This window comes from Anopheles bellator, chromosome 1 (assembly GCF_943735745.2).
Source record: "Anopheles bellator chromosome 1, idAnoBellAS_SP24_06.2, whole genome shotgun sequence".
Taxonomy (NCBI): domain Eukaryota; kingdom Metazoa; phylum Arthropoda; class Insecta; order Diptera; family Culicidae; genus Anopheles; species Anopheles bellator.
Genome location: NC_071285.1, coordinates 39,279,670 through 39,298,575, shown reverse-complemented (window position 1 = coordinate 39,298,575; position 18,906 = coordinate 39,279,670). Strand labels below are relative to the sequence as shown.

The window sequence follows — 18,906 nt, the reverse complement described above, 5'->3', positions numbered from 1 at the left end:
GGGGAGGGGGATGAGATCGTAAAGATCGATCGGATATGGCCCGGGCGCGATCAGTCGTTCGTAGGGCAGCCACGAGAAAGGTTGCTAGTGGCCAAACAGGAACTGTCAGCATGGTGCGCTGGATCGTTGGACTACTGAGCTGCTGGTCGGTGGCTCAGGCCCAGCTGTCCACTAACCGGTACCGTCCGCCGGATCTGTTCATGTACGACAACTTCGAGCAGTGTCAGGCTCGCTCGTCGTCGTCAGTGTACTGCTACGCCCGGACCATCCTGCGAGTGGATCAGTTTCCGGCAGGCTTCGTTGTGCCCAACACGGAGGTAGGGTTTCGAAACTCACTTGTGCGCGTATTGTGAGTACGCATTAAACCCCATTTCACCGCAGAGTACGGACCGGATCATCTTTAATCACCGTCGACAGTTTCTGGAGCTTGGCGTCTGCATCGCGGACTGCCAGGATGAAGTGGGTGCGTTGAGCGAAAAAGAACGAAGTGCTCTGTATCAGCCCAAAATACCTGTTAATTTCACTGTAAGTGACGTAAATGACTGTTATATTTTCTGACTGAGCAAAAATGTGAGATTAGGTTCCGTTAGGAGTGTATGTTAATTGGCTAATGAAATGATTCGCTCTTCGGGCACTAATCTTAACGGCCCTGAAAATCATCTGTTCTTGATAAATGATCATCGTGCTCTAGTCACTGCTGCCCAACACGCTCTTTCCCACGATGCCGGCCGACAAGCGGCGTTACGAGACGCTGGTGAACATTTGCATAAATCGGCGCTTGCGTGCCAAATACAACATCTCCGGCTACACGGCGCTCGAGTTCTGCCGTCCACCTCGTAACACTCCGCCGGATCAATTCTGTAAGCACGGCGGCGGCGGCGGCGGCCGCGAGGTGTTAAAATGGCGGTCCCTATGATTTCTCTCGTATTTACTTTCTTCCTACGACGTAGCGCTCTTGGAACTGCTTTTCATCACCACCACGGTCACTTTGATGGGTGCAGTGCTGGTCGCAACTCTGCGCGACCTTCGCCAAGGTTCAGAGGGTAAGGTGTCGTAAGAGAGCGTAATTGGTCCTCGGGGCTACTCACCGTTTCAAGGTCCCATCCAGGTGATGGCGGCATAGTGGCCGCTTTTTCCGTCCGTCACAACTGGAACCGACTGGTGGCGGACCCAACTTCGGGCTTGTACCGCGAGTTGGTCCACATCGACGGGCTACGGGTGATCGTGAACCATCTGGTGATACTACTGCACAGCGTACTGGCCGCCAGTGTCGCTCCGTCGCGCAACTTTGCCGACCTGGAACAGGTCTTGCAGCGCTATCCGGCGCTCATGTACCTAAGCTCGAACGCCTTCCTGGTGCAGATATTCTTCACCATCGGTGGCTACCTGCTGGCTGTCAACTTTCTGCGCGACGCTGCCAAGCAACCGATCGACTCCTGCTACGTGCGGGGCAAGCTGCTCAATCGCCTACTCCGTCTGCTGCCCGTCTACGGCTACTTTCTGCTGTTCTCCGTCAGCCTGAACGTTCGCTTCGACACGAACATGAACGGTTTTCGGTTGTTCACCGTCGAGAATGCCGTCTGCCGGCAGAACTGGTGGGCCAACGTGCTGTTCATCAACAACTTCCCGTGGCCGAAGGAGCTGTGTTTAATGCACTCCTGGTATCTAGCCGCTGACTTGCAGCTGTTTTTGCTAGCGCTCGGAGTGCTGCTGCTAATCCATCGGTGGCCGCGTGCGGTTGGGTTTCTGTTCACCGTCGGCACCGTACTGTCCCTGTGGATCCCGGCGTACATCACGCACCGCAATAAGTTGCATCCTGTGTTACCGATTAAACTGAGGTGAGTGTAGCGCTGTAGTAGAGCTGTGGAGTAATACACCGACCTTTCTCCCCGGTAGTGAAGCCAAATTTATCGTCATGTACGAGCCCTGGATACGACAGATTTACTTGCCAAGTTATGCCAACACCGGCAGCTACCTTGCCGGGTTGATTGCCGGCTACCTCCATCATCGCGTGGTCCACCACAAGCTTCAGCTGCAGGAGTACCCCGTACGTCAAGCATGATGTACATCGAAATCGTTTATGATCTTACCTTCCGGTTTGTTGCAGCTTTATCGGGTCATTGAAAGGTTTATCACACCGCTGCTGGCGGCGGTTGTTCTGCTCACCGGTGTCTGGTACAGTATCGACGTTCCCAAGCCATCGCTATGGGTGTCACTCTACAGTACGCTGTACAGAAACGTCATGGGAGTGTTTGTAGCCGTCTGCTTCCTGCGCAGCATAAACACTCCGAAAGGTAAGCGAATGGGGCCGGATGGCGAACAGAACCTAAAACCGATCGTCGCTCTCTCTCCGCAGGACACTTTCGGCGGATCCTTGGCTCCAAACTGTTTACCACTCTCGGGAAGCTAACCTACAGCGTGTACGTGCTTCACGACGTCGTGATGCGATTCCTGTTGCTCCACGAGCACCCGAATACGTACATCAGTCTGCCAAAGTTCCTCAGATCCGTTTATCTGGTCAACGGCGCATCGTTCGTCGGTGGGCTGCTGGTGTTCCTGGTCATCGAGCAACCGATGATACAACTTCTGAAACCGGCCATCGATAGGATGTGCACCCGACGTCCCCCACAGAAACAGCTTTAACGGTCCGCGTCCAAGCGTCCGATTCCGTCCTTTTTGTCACAAAAAACGGGATAAAAAACTGTTGTTTGACAGTTGTTAGGTTTTTAATGGGAAACTGTATCTGGGTCAACTTTAATATAGAACAAATTATGAGCCTTTCTCTGATGAGCACTGACAAGCAACCCCGAACCCCGTTCCTTTTAGGTGTCATAGAGGGCTGATGACACGTAGCCCTCTTACATAGTACGCAAGGAATCCGTGGGCACATTAAAGATACTGCAAGTGCCTGTGCGGGCAGTACATCCACTGCCGGCTGAAGCGGTCCGGCATGTTCAACCGGAAGCTGGGCCTCCAGCGGATCCAGAACATTCTCGATACACATCCTTAAGACCTTCGACCTGTACCCTGTCGTTAGAATTAATTTAAAAGGAAGCGAGAAGGGAAGTCGCTCGGTTACGTCACCGGGAAGTCCAATCCTTTGAAACGTCGGATCGGACGTCGGAGAAACGAGAACGGGAACAGCTAGTCATTAAATAAACCAAGAACTCATTCAGTACGAGAAAATTGCTGAAGAGAACGTCGTAGCTGATTCTAAATTGAAGTCTACTTAATTTAATTATGATTTTCCAGATGTATTATGGTCTAAATTATTTTAAAGGAGTTAGTTTTTTTTCTTAACTGGGACTGAGTCTTATTTATATCATATCATTTGTTACAGTTGTGTATCTTTTTTGTATCAACAGTTAAAGAAATTAACATCAACTTCCTTGAAAACGAAATCTTTTAAACAAATTTATCAATACCGTTAAGAAAGCCCCGGGAAACTTCGTAAATCTCAAGAAAGATCGAGGACATTCGCTTGTTCTCAACACAGGTTTGCTATAAACCAATCGGAAATGAAGGATAATTTCTTTTTCTGGTGATTAAATTAAGAAGGAAAGCTCTAAATAATTTTCTTTCCTGCAGGACCGTACAATAACCGATCTTGTGCAATGTTGCACCAACAAAACGATCAAGATTTTCTTAATTATGTTTTATGTAAATAGGAAGAAACAAGTTGATCTCAGAAAAATGTTAGCCGTTGCGTCGAAACCTTACATCACATGGCAGGTTGACTAGCGCGATGTGAAGAGGTCCATTCGTCCGCACCGTCCGCACTTAATGGCTACGGCGACGAAGAAACTGAGTAAGATGATAGAAGGACCCCAGACCCCAGAAGGGCATGTTTTACCCCGCTATCACAAAAAAGAACATTGAACTTGGCATTCTGGTTCAGACGCTGCGGCCTTTGGTCTAATGGAAGCCATTTACGTCTACGCTGGAACAAACCGAAGTGGGTTCTGGTGTGAGAAGATCGTGCCAGTATGATTTCGGTGGTCCAGCAGTGAAGAACTGCCTACAATCAGTGTCTTAAAGTGTGCAATATCTTAAACTAGGTTCACTCTATCAATCAGATCATCAAAAATGGGTGTCGTGCAGATTGTAGCGCCAGTGCTTGGCATCCTCCTAATGACGCTGACAGTGAGCCAAGGTGACGACTTTATTGAGTGTAAGTAAATTGATTACGACTATGGCGATCGACGAGGGTATCGAAAAAAGCTTGGTTAATACCTTCTAGAGTGTTTGAGTAAAATCCCCTATCATTAGAAACTTGAAGTTAGTGACTAGATTTGAACATTTCCTACGCTGTCTCTTCAAACACCCTTGAAAGAAACCAACGGAAACGTCGAGCGAGTTAAGCTCTCGTTTATGTGTCTCATTTTATTTTTTGTGCTGCTCACATTTAATTACACTTTTTCCTCCATTCGTTCATTGATGTCATTCGGACGGCCCCGGTGTCTGTCCGGAAAAAAACAACGCACCTGACAAACATCAACGACCGCAGTATCACAGTATCACCGCATGCCGAAGCTCTGGATGATGGACGACTACGAAGAGTGCCTCGAGCGACCAGCTCCGGAGGAACCCGACGGAGTGTACTGTATCGCGACGGTCGTCCTCAAGCCGGACAACCGATCGGAGCTGTGGCGGTTGATTGAGGTGCCAAGGATGCCCCGGACCCCGTATTCAGCCATGTTCCTAACTCCATGTGTTTTCTGCAGGACTTTTCCAGTGACTACAAGCGCCACTTTAACCATGCCGTCCTGAAGCGCGGCCTTTGTATCCAGCGCTGCCAGCAAACCCTGGAAAGTCTCGCTCCGACGGAACGGGGCTTACTCCGTGTGAACGAGTTCCCAATCAACACGAAGGTAAGGCCCCCCGATCCCCTACGTCATGACGCTCGCTACAGTTTTGATTTCGTACCTGTCAGTACAAGTTTGATGAAAGACTCTTCCGCAACTCGGCGGCCGATCGTGCAAAGTACGACGATATGGTAGAGGTTTGCATCAATAAGCAACTCAACGAAACGTACGGTTTGCTGGCCCACGCCGAGGTCCAATCCTGCGATACCTCGTCCAGCGAGATAGAGATCGGTATGTAGGGGGGATCGTTAAGCAGCGCCTCCAGATAAGGTCCTGACCTCGAGTTGGCTTTCTCTGCAGACACGCTGGACTACTCGTTTGTGGCCATCTTCTCTCTGCTGATAATGCTGGTCATCGTGTCCTCTTGGTACGACGGGTCGATCAACTACAAACAACACCCGTGCCACTACCAGCAGGAGCTGGATAGTAAACGTAGGATCGCTTTTGTATGTTTCTTCGCTCTGCTTACCTTCTAATATGTGTCCATTGCAGGCAAGATGGTGTGGGCAGCCTTCTCGATCCAGCGCAACTGGTACCGGTTGACCTCTCGGTCGCACGATGAAACCCACAAAAAGTTGCGCTTTTTCCAAGCGCTACGCTTCCTTACGATGATGCTGGTCATTTTCGGGCACGCCGTCCTGCTGTTGGTCGTCTCCCCCACGACCCATGTGGAAAAGTTCGAAAAGGTAAGAGTGCGATCGCGATCGCGTACTTGGAGCCCTAGACTAATCCGCGCGTGCGCCTTTGGTTATGCAAGATCTTTCACAACGTTGCCAGCATGATACTAACGAACGGCGTTCAAATCACGCAAGTGTTTCTCGCGATGAGCGGCACACTGTTGGCGGTGCAGTTTCTCGAGGTGGCGGAAAAGCGCAAAGGCCAGATCAGCATCCTGTACGTCCCGATCGCGATCCTGTATCGGTACATCCGGTAAGTGGCGGGTTCGGATGCTTTGGGAGGCACGGATGGATCACGGTTTTTTTCTGCTCAGGTTGACTCCTGTGTACGCGTTCGTGATGTTGTTCCACGCGACATGGCTACTGAAGCTACAGACCGGACCCCTTTGGCGTTGGGGCGCTGAGACGGAGCAGGTGTTCTGCCGGCGTAATTGGTGGACCAACTTGCTGTACGTCAACAACCACGTGCACGCCGATCAACCGGTACGGATAGCCTGAAGATAATACGACAGCGAGTCCTAATTTGTGCCCTTGATCTTCGTCATGCAGTGTGTTCAGCAAGGATGGTACCTGGCGGCAGAATTCCAGATCTTCATCGTGGCCATGGTGGTGCTGGTGGCGATCGTTAAGTTTCCTCGCCTGAAGATCGCCATCCTAGCGCTGGTTATGGTGATCGCGTACCTAATTCCGGCCGCCTTCATCTACTATCAGAAGCTCGACGGCACGTTCGTTATTACGCTGGAGTAAGTCACGCTTCGGTTACGAGCAAGGGCTTTTTTTGTGCTGTTAATTTGCTATGACCAATTTCTAGAGCCCAACGGTATGTCCTGTGGCACGATGAGTATTACCTGAAGTCCTACATCCCGTCGCACGTCAACTTTGGCAACTACATGCTCGGCGTGCTAACTGGAGTGATCTACCGGGAGCTGCAGCAACGCTCGATCAATCTGGCCGACAGCAAAGTGTTCCGGGCGGTGTGGTACCTCAACTTTCCCTTCGCCCTGCTGACGATGCTGCCGTCGTACATGTTCTACGTGCAGGAGTTTCAAAAGCCTTCCCTCTGGATGGCGGTCTACTTTGTGGTGTCGAAGAACCTGATCGGCATCGAGCTCGGCGTGCTGTTTCTCGGAATGATCTTCGGCGTAAGCCGAACGACACAGCGTGTGCTAAATTATCGGTTCTTTGAGCCCCTCGGGCGACTGGCGTACGGTGCGTACCTTAGCCATCCGCTCGTCATGCGTTACATGTACGTCAGTGCACGTGGCCCGGTGTACTACAGTGACTTGCTGACGGTAAGGACCTTGCGCCTGTGCAGTTATTTGCCGCCAACACTGAAACCGCTTTCTTCTGTTTTTCACAGGTTACCATGTGGTTCGGTTCGGTGGTATTGTCCTGTCTGGTGGCCTTACTGTTGTGCTTCTTAATTGAGCTGCCCACCACTTCGTTACAAAATCATCTTTTCGGAGGGCTAATGGGTAAGCCTTTAGAAAACCTCGTTATATCCGATGTTTTACAAAAGTCTTTTCGGCATAGGTCGAAAGAAACCCAACCGCGTCGATCCGGAAGCAGCAAGGAATGGCGGCGAAACTGCGATCGTATCGGGGCTAGAGGTAAAGAAAACAGATCTGTAGCATCTCAGACTGTTCGCCAACCAAGTACACAAAAGTGCAATCAAAGCTCTAAATAAAATCATAAAAATGTGTAAAACGGGAATCTCGCAAATGACTATGGGCTTGCTTTAAGTTCTGAGAAGATGTTCGAAACAGAACCACAACCAGACTGCGGCTAAAACCATTCGTGCGTCCCCTTCAAATATCCCTTCGTGTTCATGCCAAACTCTGCCACTCTTAAACACATCGCAAAAAAGGGGACAAAACGTCAGACTTTCACTTATTCCATCCTGGTCGGTCCGTCTATACGAAGGAACCAGCCCGATCAATTCTAATTTCTGTAAAGCACTTTGGTGTAGCGCGAAATCGACCGAAGAAGACAGCAACGCCGGAATAGATAACGAACTCGACGGGGATTTTTGAAAACGGTTTTTGGAAGAACAAAAAACAGGTTTTCTGGCGTCTGGATAGTAACAAATCCCCGCTTCAAATGTATGTCGAAGCCACGTGTCCGAGACATTAGGCGGAAGACCACGTTGCGAACACTCTGAATCACCAGCAATCAGCTTTTCGGTATTCTACAAGTTTGGGTAGTGTGAAATTTGAAACAAAAAAAAATCTCTCTGGTTCCTGCCGCCACTGCTGTCATCCCACACCGAAACACGTCACCGTCACGAACGACTTCGGTGCGCATGGAACACACCCTGCAATCGTTGGAATCTAAAATTCTCAGCGCGGATTCTTGCCCGTACGATTGACGGAGGATAGCCATAGATCGATTGTGCAAGTGAATGAACTTCGGTGGCCTCTTTCATCATGAGTGAACGAATCTTGTCTTTACCGATTTACTTCTAAAATTAGACCTAAAAACAGGAGGTTACTGGGTTATGGGTTCCGGTGGCCTCGGATTGGATAGGTACCCCCATTCGTACACTGCCAATCGACTGCTCTTGAACCGTTCTTGGTCAACAACTCGAATGCCGCCAAATTTGTTGTTTACATACTCCATTATCAACTACCGGTTCGTCGACAAACAGAGCCCGGGCAGAAGTTTCGTCATCATTTTGCTGAAATGGACCAGGGTTCCAGAAATACGCAACGATATTTACAGAAAATTACAATTTACAACCGGATCTTCGACTGCTGCGTGAACTCTGGTGTGGGGGGTGAAATGGATTCTTGTATCTTGTCCAATATTTTCGACCCACAAACGTTGGTGGTTTCCCCATTTCTATCGCCTTCGGTTATTTATTAGCATCGAGAATTTTGCAAGTCACCGCCAACTTCGTTGTCTCAGAGATGTTTGGTTCATCGAAGCTGTTTGATGTGATCGGCAGTTCATTTTCTCGCATTTTCAAACGGTAATTGTGATGTTTTTGAAAATTCGTGTTTGGCCATATTATTGTTCAGATTCATTTTTGTGGTTCATACCTTTCAATCGATTTTGTTTGTTTTCTACGAAGACTGGATCCCGACTTTGGGTCCCTTTAAATCATATGGGCCCACAGTTAAGCAGTTAACTAGATCGATTTGCCGTGTCTTGCCTTAACTCCTTACTCACGCTCACGTGTGCCTCCACGCATGGGGCGAATGAATGTTCACAGACGATCCCGACGAGTTCATTCGGACGATCGCGCGCCGTTCATTGCGATTGGCAACCAGGAAGCTCCATTTGAGCAGATTGGCTCACGGGGTCGCAGATTGCGCGCGGGGAAGGGCTAGTGACGACACTGATACTGGGGACCGGCCGCAACCAAAACGCCGGGGGAGACAGTTTGCGAAGCTCAGTCGTTCGCACGCGTTCTATCGGACTGGACTGTGCCGGTGAGGTGTTAGATCCTGCGCCAGCAAATTATCGTTGCAAAATCGCTTCGCTTGTTTGCTTACAAATTTGGAGCAAACATAAGACTTCAACGGCCGCTCAAGCGGGGATCGGAAATTCTTATTTCTGTGACGGTGTTCTAAGCCGCATAATTTGCGGAAAGTGATGTCGGTATGATTGGATTGATCAAAGGCTTACGAATGATGGCTTTTTCAAGTGTATTTAGTGCTTTTTCGGTGACAGTGCTGATCTTACTAGGAGTGCAATGCAGTGCTGCCTCGAATATTGAGTGTAAGTGTTCGAAGCGATTGTGACCTTAATGTTAAAAGTAACACAGTTTGTGAAATAATTATATGGAATTGTTGACAAAATGTGTCGGTTAAGATACTTTCTAATGTGGCCGAACCCCGTGTACATAAATTAAAGTTAAAATTATTCTGTTATTTGTACTGCTGCGGTGGAGTATAGTGTTAAATTTGAAGCACTATTTGTTACTAGTATTAGTAGTTGAAATTTTCTTGTAACAAAATGTACGAAGAATTACTGATGGAAAATTATGCATTCTTCTGCCATTTATAAATGTTGCTAAACGAACAATTTATTATCCGGTTATCTTGCTCTGAAACAAAAAGAGAATTGGAAAGAGGCTAGGCCAAGAACCGTATGGTTTTTCCGCAACGCAACCCAAATTCCAGCAAAGCCCTAGCTCCTAGCCCATTCTGGCACTGGCTGGGTTTTTCTGTCACGATTTACGCAAAAAAACATAAACCTTCCGGTTAGCTAGTTTATTTGCGTGTAAAATTATTCATGCGTTATTGCCGAGCTGCCCCAAGATAACTTTTGGTGACTGTTGCTAAACCCAGCCGTGCGACTAACGATCGTGGCACTTTTTGATATTTTAATGTTGTTTATCAACTCCACCGGTGTAGTTTCCGGTTGGACTCTCCGTCCGTTTTACTGCATCTTATGGTATGTGGTTTTTGGTGCCGTTGGGGACCAACGGACCTTCAGAGCACGGGGATCTAATTGGGTAAGTCAAGATCGTGCATTCAATTGAACCAGAAGCAGTATAGGATTGCTTCCTTACGAGCGGTGATAAGTGGCTTGTGGCTTCCTTGAAGAGATTTAGGCCATTTATTGCGACGTTGCGGCATAGCTTTGGATTGCAAAGTTTTCTCAATCACTGGGAATGACCGCCCTGAAGTAAATGTTGCGAGTGTTTGTAGGTCAAACAAAATGAGACCATTTGGTCCACGCATAAATAGTAGACAAAGTTTTTAGACTTGCAGTTGTTCACGGAACCGAGCCGGAAAAACATGATCAATTAGCCGCTTGAAAGCTAATAGAGATATCAGAACTTCGTGAATTATTGCTTCCATTCATATCCGAGATCAACCTGCGAAAGGGTCAACCTACGGTGTCGAAGTGATTACGACTGGCTACTGGAGAAGCTACGCCACGGGATCAACAAAGTTGCCCCAGCGTCATCAGTTCGGAGAGCAGCAGAGGGTCTCGAGCCGCTATTTGTTTCTAATTAGTTAACAACCTGAGGCACTATGATCAGCATCGATCTCCGATCCGAATCATAACTCACGATCGTGACTCAGACAAGGCTTGTTTACAAACTACGGTATAGAAAATTACAGAATTGCGATAGCGTTTTGGGGTGAACCCGATGATAAAACCTTTTGACGCACCAAATGTGGGTTAGAGACACATTCGCCTTCGCCCAACCGATTTGAGGGCGTGTAAAGATCGTCGATCGTAGTTAAAATACTCATTTGAATAAAATGTAATGCAATCCGCACTGCGCTTCAAACGGTTCAATTTGAAAGGTTTGCCAGACACTCTCGGTTTATTAATTCCACTCACAACCGGTGGACGGTGGGTTGGGATTGGTGCTGGTCCTCGTGTTCCTCTTCTGTTTTTACAGCCGAAACATGGCTGGCCGGCATGTGTCTTTGGCTGTTTGAGGTTTAGGTCGAATTAGGATGATGCAACTTCGATGTCTGCTGCTCGGTGACGTGGTTTATGGTATTTAAGGGTCTACCTTTGCTTCGATATCTACAAAGGTCTTGTTCGATTACTGTCCGTGCAACTTAAACGATATTCGCACGGAGCCCTAACGATGGGCGTCGATGAGGGAGCAATTTGTTTAAGTAATTAAGACAACTACGCTTCGCAAGCTCATCAGACCGGGGAAGTTCCTCGATTAATCATCAGCACAAGGGTTTGGTTCATCCAGCAATGGCACAAATTATAGACTGGGTCTTCGCGCAATAGTAAGTACAATATTGTTCCTCTGCCGAACGGCACAGGCAGTCGAAGAAATTTCCCGTGTTGAGGGATTTTAGAAGACGTGTAGTTCAAACCAATTATTTTTAATATTTATTGGTGATCTCATGGGTAAGAGTTTCAACTCATGTTTCCCTTATGGGATCTACACTAAGTGACGGGAAAATACACCGATTTGACGGATTCGGTTTGTACGGCGTCCATTGTTTCTTAAATCTTGAATTTATCAACCAAATCGGGCACTCGAGTTATAAATCAAACTTCACACAGGAAACAGCTGGTTTCAGTGAAACAGCCTACAATATCTGGTATCTTCAATTAGTAAAATAAAAGCAGAAGTCCACTCGTATTGCCTATGCATCGAAGGTAGGGTCATTAGCATTAATAGGTGCCACGAAGCACATATCCGCTAGCCCATTTGAAGAAAAACAAAATAACGGCGATGGGTTCATTTTACTGCGCCACGGTAGTAGATTAAAAATTATACAACGTAGTTTAGTAGCGGAAAACAAATCACGCTACTCACGCTTATGCTGTGAGCGTGTTTTGTTAGGGTCAAGCGAGCCCCAAAACAAAGACATCCTGGGTACCAACCGACGAACGTGAGCCTACAACTGAAAAACGCGCGCATTTGTCACAATCGCTCTCGCCGCACCTCGATAGGAAGTTTGTTGGAAGATACCACCAAAGGTGGATTTTAATGAATCACGATCCATCGAATTATCCGGTGTGTTAGTTTGTTGTTTCGCATTCGGACCACCCCATCAAATGGCTCGATTCACTTGCTTTAGTATTCCGTCCACGTATCTCACGTTCTAGCGGCAACTAACTTTTGGCAACTTCTGGTTTTATATTTTACGTATTACAATCATACGGCTGGTGAATCAATTCTAACAGAAATGTCCGTTAGAGTGGACCACGCTGTTGGCGAGAAACACGGAACCAGACCGTAGCATCTCACAGCGACGAGGAGCGATGGCATTAATTTGCACATCATAGCGTGATGTTGAAGGTGACAAAACATGGATTGATTGCCGGCGTGGTGCTCTTCGCAAGGCGTGATACTAATTAGTAAGCTACCGCCGAGTCTTAGTGAAGTGAAATCTCTGAGAACACTCTGTGTGTGACACCACAGAAATCATTCAGATGCCGGATCTTCGGGCGGACCATATGTCTCGATTGAAGATGAAATGCTTCGGTTCGCTTCTTTTCGGTTGTTGGTGAAGAAAAAAAATGCTAGTCAGGTGCCACCCTATAATGTGTGGGGCTGCGTATCCGGATGATGAACTGGGCGGCATTCATTAACTTCTGGATTGGATTTTTCTTCTTCCTCTTTTTCTGACCCTCCAGTTCTTGAAATTTTATGTGAAACGTCCAATGATTAGCGTACGAGTTCGTTGGCATTCATGGGACAGGATTTTGACATGTTTAAGTCCAAGATCGCACATGGTCGTTAACTCAAATAATGGCACGCTCGCTCTGGCTCATTCAGATGGAAGGGTGCCCATCCCAATTCTGGTGACTCCAGAATCACTGAAGAGTGTTTCGTTCGTCAATTTATACGCGCTCAAAAATTCTTAGCTTCCTCCTTGACGTCTTCTGTGCTTTCGATCATCGATCGATGGTTTCAAGAGTTCCATCAATTTCCTAGTAAATCGCTTAAAATAGAAACAGGAAAAAAATTGGAACGACCACTGCCGGATACATTTTGTCAAAACGCTCAATAATTAAGCCCTTTATATGAGCCCGAATCGATGCGCGATCTACGGGCCGCTGTCTTCGGTGATCGTGTCTCGCAGATGTCTTGACCGAGCAAACCGTAAACAGCGAAACCTTGTCGCAAGATCCGTAAATTTGAATAATGTTATTCACCCTAAAGCAGTTTTCGCCCTGCGGTAGATGAAATAAAATTTTAAACGATAACTTCGCACGCGTTTCCGTTAGCGGAGGGTTTACGGCACAAAACAAGTTTTCTTGGAGTGGCCCGCCGTTGGTGGTGGTTCGGTAAAAGTATACCCACGGGATCCGAGCTACGAAATACGACTTGCGAGCCCTTTAGAATCTATTTCGAGTCCACGTCATATTTTTGCCACAATTTACAAGCAATTTAAATGCTAAACCAGAACGACCATTTCGATTGGCCGACAAAGGTAGAATCTAGAAATCTCAGGTTCACAGGTAGCCATTTTGAGGAGCATGCGCCACTGCATCCATATTCACGTGGACTAGTCCTCAATTGGAAATAAGGCGTCGCCCACGACGATTAGTAGTGGGTAAAGTTGTGTTATGTAAAGCTCAATGTGCCGCTTTTTGCTATTGAAAGGTACAATAGGCCCCCATCGCCGGTGTTCAAAAACCGCACCTCCAGCAAGTAAGAACGGATACTGCATTCTACATCCGCGAGCCCGTAAACCGCAGCGGAATAGTTAACGCTAGACGTTAGACGGCACCACTGATACGGAGCACACGCCGAGGCGCCGAGGGGATTCCATGATTCCATTCCGTCTAGTCACCGTTCCATCCTGCCTCCTATCGGGTGACCAATCTACGGGGTTTGTTTTGTGAAAATAAATTACATTCATTATAAACCCTATCGCATTGGAGCCGCCAACCGGCGGAAACAGGTTTCCGCAAAGATGGGCTGCGGTTTCATCGTAGGCCCGTGGAGGGCCCGTGTGCCATTCGAAGGGCCTGGGGTGCGTTCTAAGATGTCAGCCCGGCCGCAGGACGCCAGTCCTGTAAGTCGTGTTCCACAATAGCTGTACCCAGAGGATACTTTTACGCTCTCTCTCTCTCTCTCTAAATCTAAACCGATGGCAAATCGACGATCACGATCACGTAGAACGGGTGCTTGCGTAGCTCAAATTAAGTGATACCGAGACGGCTTCACGTACTTTCTACGTGGCAGCATCGGTAGGGAAATATTCCTTACATTTGCGTTGTACCCCCTGATGAGGCAAATTATTTTTTATTGCCGTCTAGCCATGGTGCAATCAGTGATCATGGACAACAGCGCCGGATCTCATGCGCCATTTCGTACCAACCATGGGAGCTATCTGCGGCAAGCCACGCCACTACCTGGGGAGGCATTTAAATAGGTTATTTCATGAAAGCCGATCCGCCGGCTGGACTTGCCTGTTCTACGCCCCGAAACATTCTACAGTTTTTCTCTGTGCGTTTTCCGCGCCACGCGATTGGATTGACAGGTGCTCGGGTCGACAAACTTCGCAACGGCACATCACATTTTCCCGCAAACTCTAAGCCGTCCTGCGGCACGATCGTGATCTTGACCGCGTGCTGTGTGGGGCATCTCCACGCGTAACCGGTTTAAGAGCGTTCCCCTCTGGGCGGAATCCACGAGACATTAAACAAGTTTTCCTGCTCTGTAACTGTGAAGCAACGAGGAGACACCCCGTTCCAGGAGTACTTTTTATTACAACACACAGTAATTAGGCTGCAAACGTGAAGGTAGTAGCCGTGGTAATTCTCTTATACAACCGTTCTGCGCCACAAACCCAGTTAATTTCAGTCTGGCATTACTCATTTTACACCCGTCCATAAAACACCACATTTCGAATAAATTTGCATCAGAAACTCATTGGAAATCCAAAGTTGAAGAACCGATGCTGATGTGCACTCTGACGTAGTTTGGGTAGGATTTAAACCCACGGTGATTTAGGCATCTTTTAGCACACGCTTTCGTCCGATTAGCATGTTATTAGCCAGGCAGCACTTTGCCGATAGGTTTTGGTGCTGGAATGGGCGGTTGATGGATTGAAAGAGAAGCAATTTCGATTCTGAGTTCCGTATTCTTCGGCGTAGTGGCTGTCGTGAGCTTTTAGCGGCCGATAGGAAACGTCTTCTGAGTGACATAGCTCTTTCGGGTGCTTTTCCGATCGGAGACAGTGTCACTGCGGCGAAACTTGCTGCTGTACCCCTGTTTAGACGTCTAAGTGGCTCCATTTCGATATCTCACCCGGCTTCTTGTTTTCGGTGTCTCTCGCGGCCTGCTTCTGCCAGTGGACGAATACTATCGCATGCCGAAGATTTACGACTACGACGAGTACGATCCGTGTGTGGCTCGCGCCCACCACGCTCCACCGGAGGATTCCGATGCCGTCTACTGCGTCGCGCGCACGGTCATCAAACCGGATCCGGAGTCAGGCCTATGGCGGCAGATCGAGGTACGTGGTGAATCAGCTGTTCAGCGGGCAGCCCTGAACTTGGCCTTCGGGCGCCTTCGGGCCGGTTAATCGACCCGGTTCACAGATTAACCCCTGTTTTTCACCCAAATCTCTACGGAATCTCACAGAACTTTACCAACGATACCAAACGTCACTTCCGGCACGATCACCTGGATCGTGGCTTTTGCGTCGAACGCTGCCAGCGGCTGCTGGATTCACTCGATAACCAAACGGCGGAGGAGTTGTACGTTCCGAAATTTAACATTCCATTCCCGGTGAGTCGCAGTTTGGGATGAAGTGGCGCAGATTACCGCAGTCGGAGTTGTGAAATCTGTGGTTGCACTCGGTGGTCCGGACGATAGAGTAACGGTTCAAAAATCACAACAAAACCTAAAGTGAACTGAACCGAGCGAAAACGAAGTCGAATTAATTAATGAACAACGTTACCATAAATATATTCATATTGATGCTCATTTGATTGCCCTCCGATTCATCTTCGTCGTAGTACATTATACGCTCGGATGCCTTCAGCGATGTGACTAGCGATCGTGCGCGGTACGGCAGACTGATCAACATTTGCCAGAACTATGCCCTTCGGAAGCAGTACAACTTGACGGCGTACACCGAGATTGAGTACTGCGTTAGGCCTCAACGCCCCGTACCGATCGACGGTCTGGACATCAGCTTCCTCGTCATCTCGGCCCTCATCCTCGGGCTAGTGATCGGTTCTACCTGGTACGACTATCGCACCAGCAACCGGCAGGGCAATGAGCACTACAAAAAGGATCTGCCGTGTCGCAGTAAGTATCGGCGGGGTTTCGCACGGGAGACGAGCGCCATTTCCAAAACGCCATCCTGACTTCGCAGAAACGATGGTCCTCACTTCGTTCTCGCTGGTGCGCAACTGGTACCGGCTGGTGTCCCGCTCGAAGGATCAGCTGAACGAGGATCTGAAGTTCTTCCAGACGATTCGTTTCTTCACGTTCTGCCTGGTGGTAGTCGGGCACTGCGGTGACCTATTTACTGCCACCGGGTTCGCCAACACGGAGGGCCGGGAAGAGGAGTATTCGAATCCCCTGGGGCACATTCTGATCAATGGGTCGCTGATTGTGCAATCCTTCTTCGAGATGGGCGGTTTTCTGCTGAGCATCCACTTTTGCACCAACCAGGCGAAGATGAAGAAAATTAGCTGGGCGGCCATTCTCGTTACGGTAGCATACCGCTACATTCGGTAGGTTGTTCCACATCCGTTGTTGTGCAAAAGCTAGCCATTTCTCGGTGTCATCTTACAAATCCTCGTGCTGTCCTTGGCAGACTTACGCCGGCGTACGCATACATACTGCTCCTTCATGCTACCTGGTTACCGAAGCTACAGGATGGACCCCTGTGGACGCGTGGGGCCGAAGTCGAGCGGAACTTGTGCCGTCGCAACTGGTGGACCAATCTGCTGTACGTGAACAACTACGTAAATGCGGACGAACCGGTAAGATGAAGGTGGAAACCCCGTCCTGCTGGGATGGGATTTGCCACATGATCGTCGCTCCGATTGGCATACTTGGCTTACTCTGCAGTGAAACAAAGAACTGTTGAGCCAGGCTCTTGCCCCGCGTAGACTAAGCCGGTTTACCATACATTTCGCATAAATGCTTTGCTTCATTCATGCTTTGCTTCTTCTTTCAGTGCCTCCAACAAGCCTGGTATTTGGCCTGTGATTATCAACTGTTCACCGTGGGGCTCATCATTTTAGTCGCAGTTACAAAGTACAGAAAGCGGTCCTTGTGCAATGACCCCTTCAACTAAGATTTATTTTCCATTTCAAGGTACAAGAGATATGCCGTCCACATCTTCAGCGTATCGGGATTGATCGCCATTCTGATACCGGCGGTGGTTGTCTACTGGAATCATTTCGATGGAGTCTTCCTTGTCACGTTGCAGTAAGTGGGAATCATAAAACTACATTGGACAACATTGTTCGGCATTGTATGTTGACACCATGGCCATTTATCACAGGGCGGAACGGTTCATTTATTGGTTCGATGAGATGTACCACAAGATCTACATTCCGTTTCACACGAACATCGGTTGCTACATCGGGGGCGTCGTTTACGGATACTTGTACTACCGTGTGCGAGCCTCAAACCATAAAGGAAACCGTTCAGGTGTAAGTAGAAATTCGGTAACATAATTAAGCTTGAGATTCGCTCCATTTGGGATGTATATTGTTTCCCTAGTTCCTCAAGTTCCTCTGGTACATGACGGTCCCCTGTGGCATGCTGGTGCTGATGATCAGCATGATTTTCTATACAAACAACTTCGAGAAGCCATCGCTTTGGATTGCCGCGTTTTTCCCGCTCCACAAAAACGCTTGGGCGTTGTTTAGTGCCATCGTTCTGTACGGTATCATCTATAACTATAATCGATTCATCAAAAGTGTCGTAAACTTCCCACTATTTGTACCGCTGGGCCGTCTGACGTACTGTGCCTACATTAGTCACGTGTTCTTCTTGAAGAACTTTTTCTATGGCGCACGAGAAATCGGATACTTTAGCCACACGACGATGGTGAGTGATCTTCAAAATGGCACTTGGTGGCCCAGCGTTTAATGCTGCTTTGTCTGGTTTTAGTACATGAAGGTGATATCCGTCATAGTCGCGTCGTACATTCTGGGTGCCATCGTCGCTCTGACATTGGAATTTCCGATTTCCGCCCTCCAGAAGCACCTACTAGCCAAACAGATGGGTATGTGTCCTACTTAACTACAGCGACTGATAGTGCCTGATTACTAAACCGCAACCGTAACTGTTTATTTGTAGAAAAAATTACAAAACCCGAGCCACCAAAGGAAAACAACAACGTTAGCCCACCGTCAGCGTAATGGAGACAATCATTCGCTAATTCATTAAATTAAGTTTATTTACACTCCTTGATTGCACACCAATACTCGATTGATCGATAGCACGTGAGTCTTTTTAGGTTTAACTGTAACTTAAACTCTAGATAGCAAAACAGTATGTCGGTTTGGTTTTGTGTGAGTGCGAAAATAAAGTAACGCGAGATGAAATTATGAGAGAATTATTTCCTTCGTTGTGACAAACGGTAAGTTTGAAAACTGAAAGCACCAGCGAACTCACCAAGCTTCAAAATTAAACAGCCGCTTAGCTAACGAGCCGCCGAGCCGCCGCCGCAATCGAACGAACGTTGTGACAGGTTGCCTTGTTGAAGTTGTCTTCTTCAGCATGCGCACCAACGAACGACACATTTCTGCTAAGCAAAGACAAACGTAGCGCGCTGTTGAAGACTGACTTTGGTGCTACAACCTTGGTGCGTTTATGATCGCCGCTCGAAACCTCACGGTCCAGTTGCCGTGGCTTTTGTTTTGATTGGTTTTCGTGTTCGGTCGTTCGTCTTTTTCTCGCTCGCTTCTTCTGATGGTTTTCGTAAATTAATACTGTC

The 18,906-nt window shown here is 48.1% G+C and overlaps 4 protein-coding genes across 4 annotated transcripts; all 4 read left to right on the top strand.

Annotated features, from left to right (window-relative positions):
- The first annotated feature begins 78 nt into the window (after positions 1-78).
- LOC131215561 (nose resistant to fluoxetine protein 6-like) lies at positions 79-3,142 on the top strand. Its single transcript, XM_058209953.1, has 8 exons — positions 79-317; positions 382-525; positions 692-860; positions 951-1,043; positions 1,109-1,838; positions 1,897-2,047; positions 2,108-2,294; positions 2,357-3,142. The coding sequence occupies exons 1-8, from the start codon at positions 111-113 to the stop codon at positions 2,641-2,643; spliced, it is 1,968 nt and encodes a 655-aa protein (XP_058065936.1). The 5' UTR covers positions 79-110; the 3' UTR covers positions 2,644-3,142.
- A 1,016-nt stretch (positions 3,143-4,158) lies between these two features.
- On the top strand, positions 4,159-5,799 carry LOC131215961 (uncharacterized). Its single transcript, XM_058210360.1, has 7 exons — positions 4,159-4,171; positions 4,508-4,662; positions 4,725-4,871; positions 4,934-5,096; positions 5,166-5,297; positions 5,358-5,551; positions 5,623-5,799. The coding sequence occupies exons 2-7, from the start codon at positions 4,525-4,527 to the stop codon at positions 5,797-5,799; spliced, it is 951 nt and encodes a 316-aa protein (XP_058066343.1). The 5' UTR covers positions 4,159-4,171; positions 4,508-4,524.
- Positions 5,800-6,387: 588 nt separating this feature from the next.
- On the top strand, positions 6,388-7,173 carry LOC131215560 (uncharacterized). Its single transcript, XM_058209952.1, has 3 exons — positions 6,388-6,834; positions 6,903-7,017; positions 7,076-7,173. The coding sequence occupies exons 1-3, from the start codon at positions 6,433-6,435 to the stop codon at positions 7,171-7,173; spliced, it is 615 nt and encodes a 204-aa protein (XP_058065935.1). The 5' UTR covers positions 6,388-6,432.
- Positions 7,174-9,081: 1,908 nt separating this feature from the next.
- LOC131216212 (nose resistant to fluoxetine protein 6-like) lies at positions 9,082-18,449 on the top strand. Its single transcript, XM_058210644.1, has 12 exons — positions 9,082-9,265; positions 15,290-15,453; positions 15,582-15,728; positions 15,959-16,253; positions 16,321-16,684; positions 16,768-16,936; positions 17,134-17,213; positions 17,274-17,387; positions 17,464-17,614; positions 17,685-18,014; positions 18,078-18,192; positions 18,267-18,449. Exons 1-12 carry the CDS (start codon positions 9,148-9,150, stop codon positions 18,326-18,328), a joined length of 2,109 nt encoding a protein of 702 aa, XP_058066627.1. The 5' UTR covers positions 9,082-9,147; the 3' UTR covers positions 18,329-18,449.
- Positions 18,450-18,906: the final 457 nt, after the last annotated feature.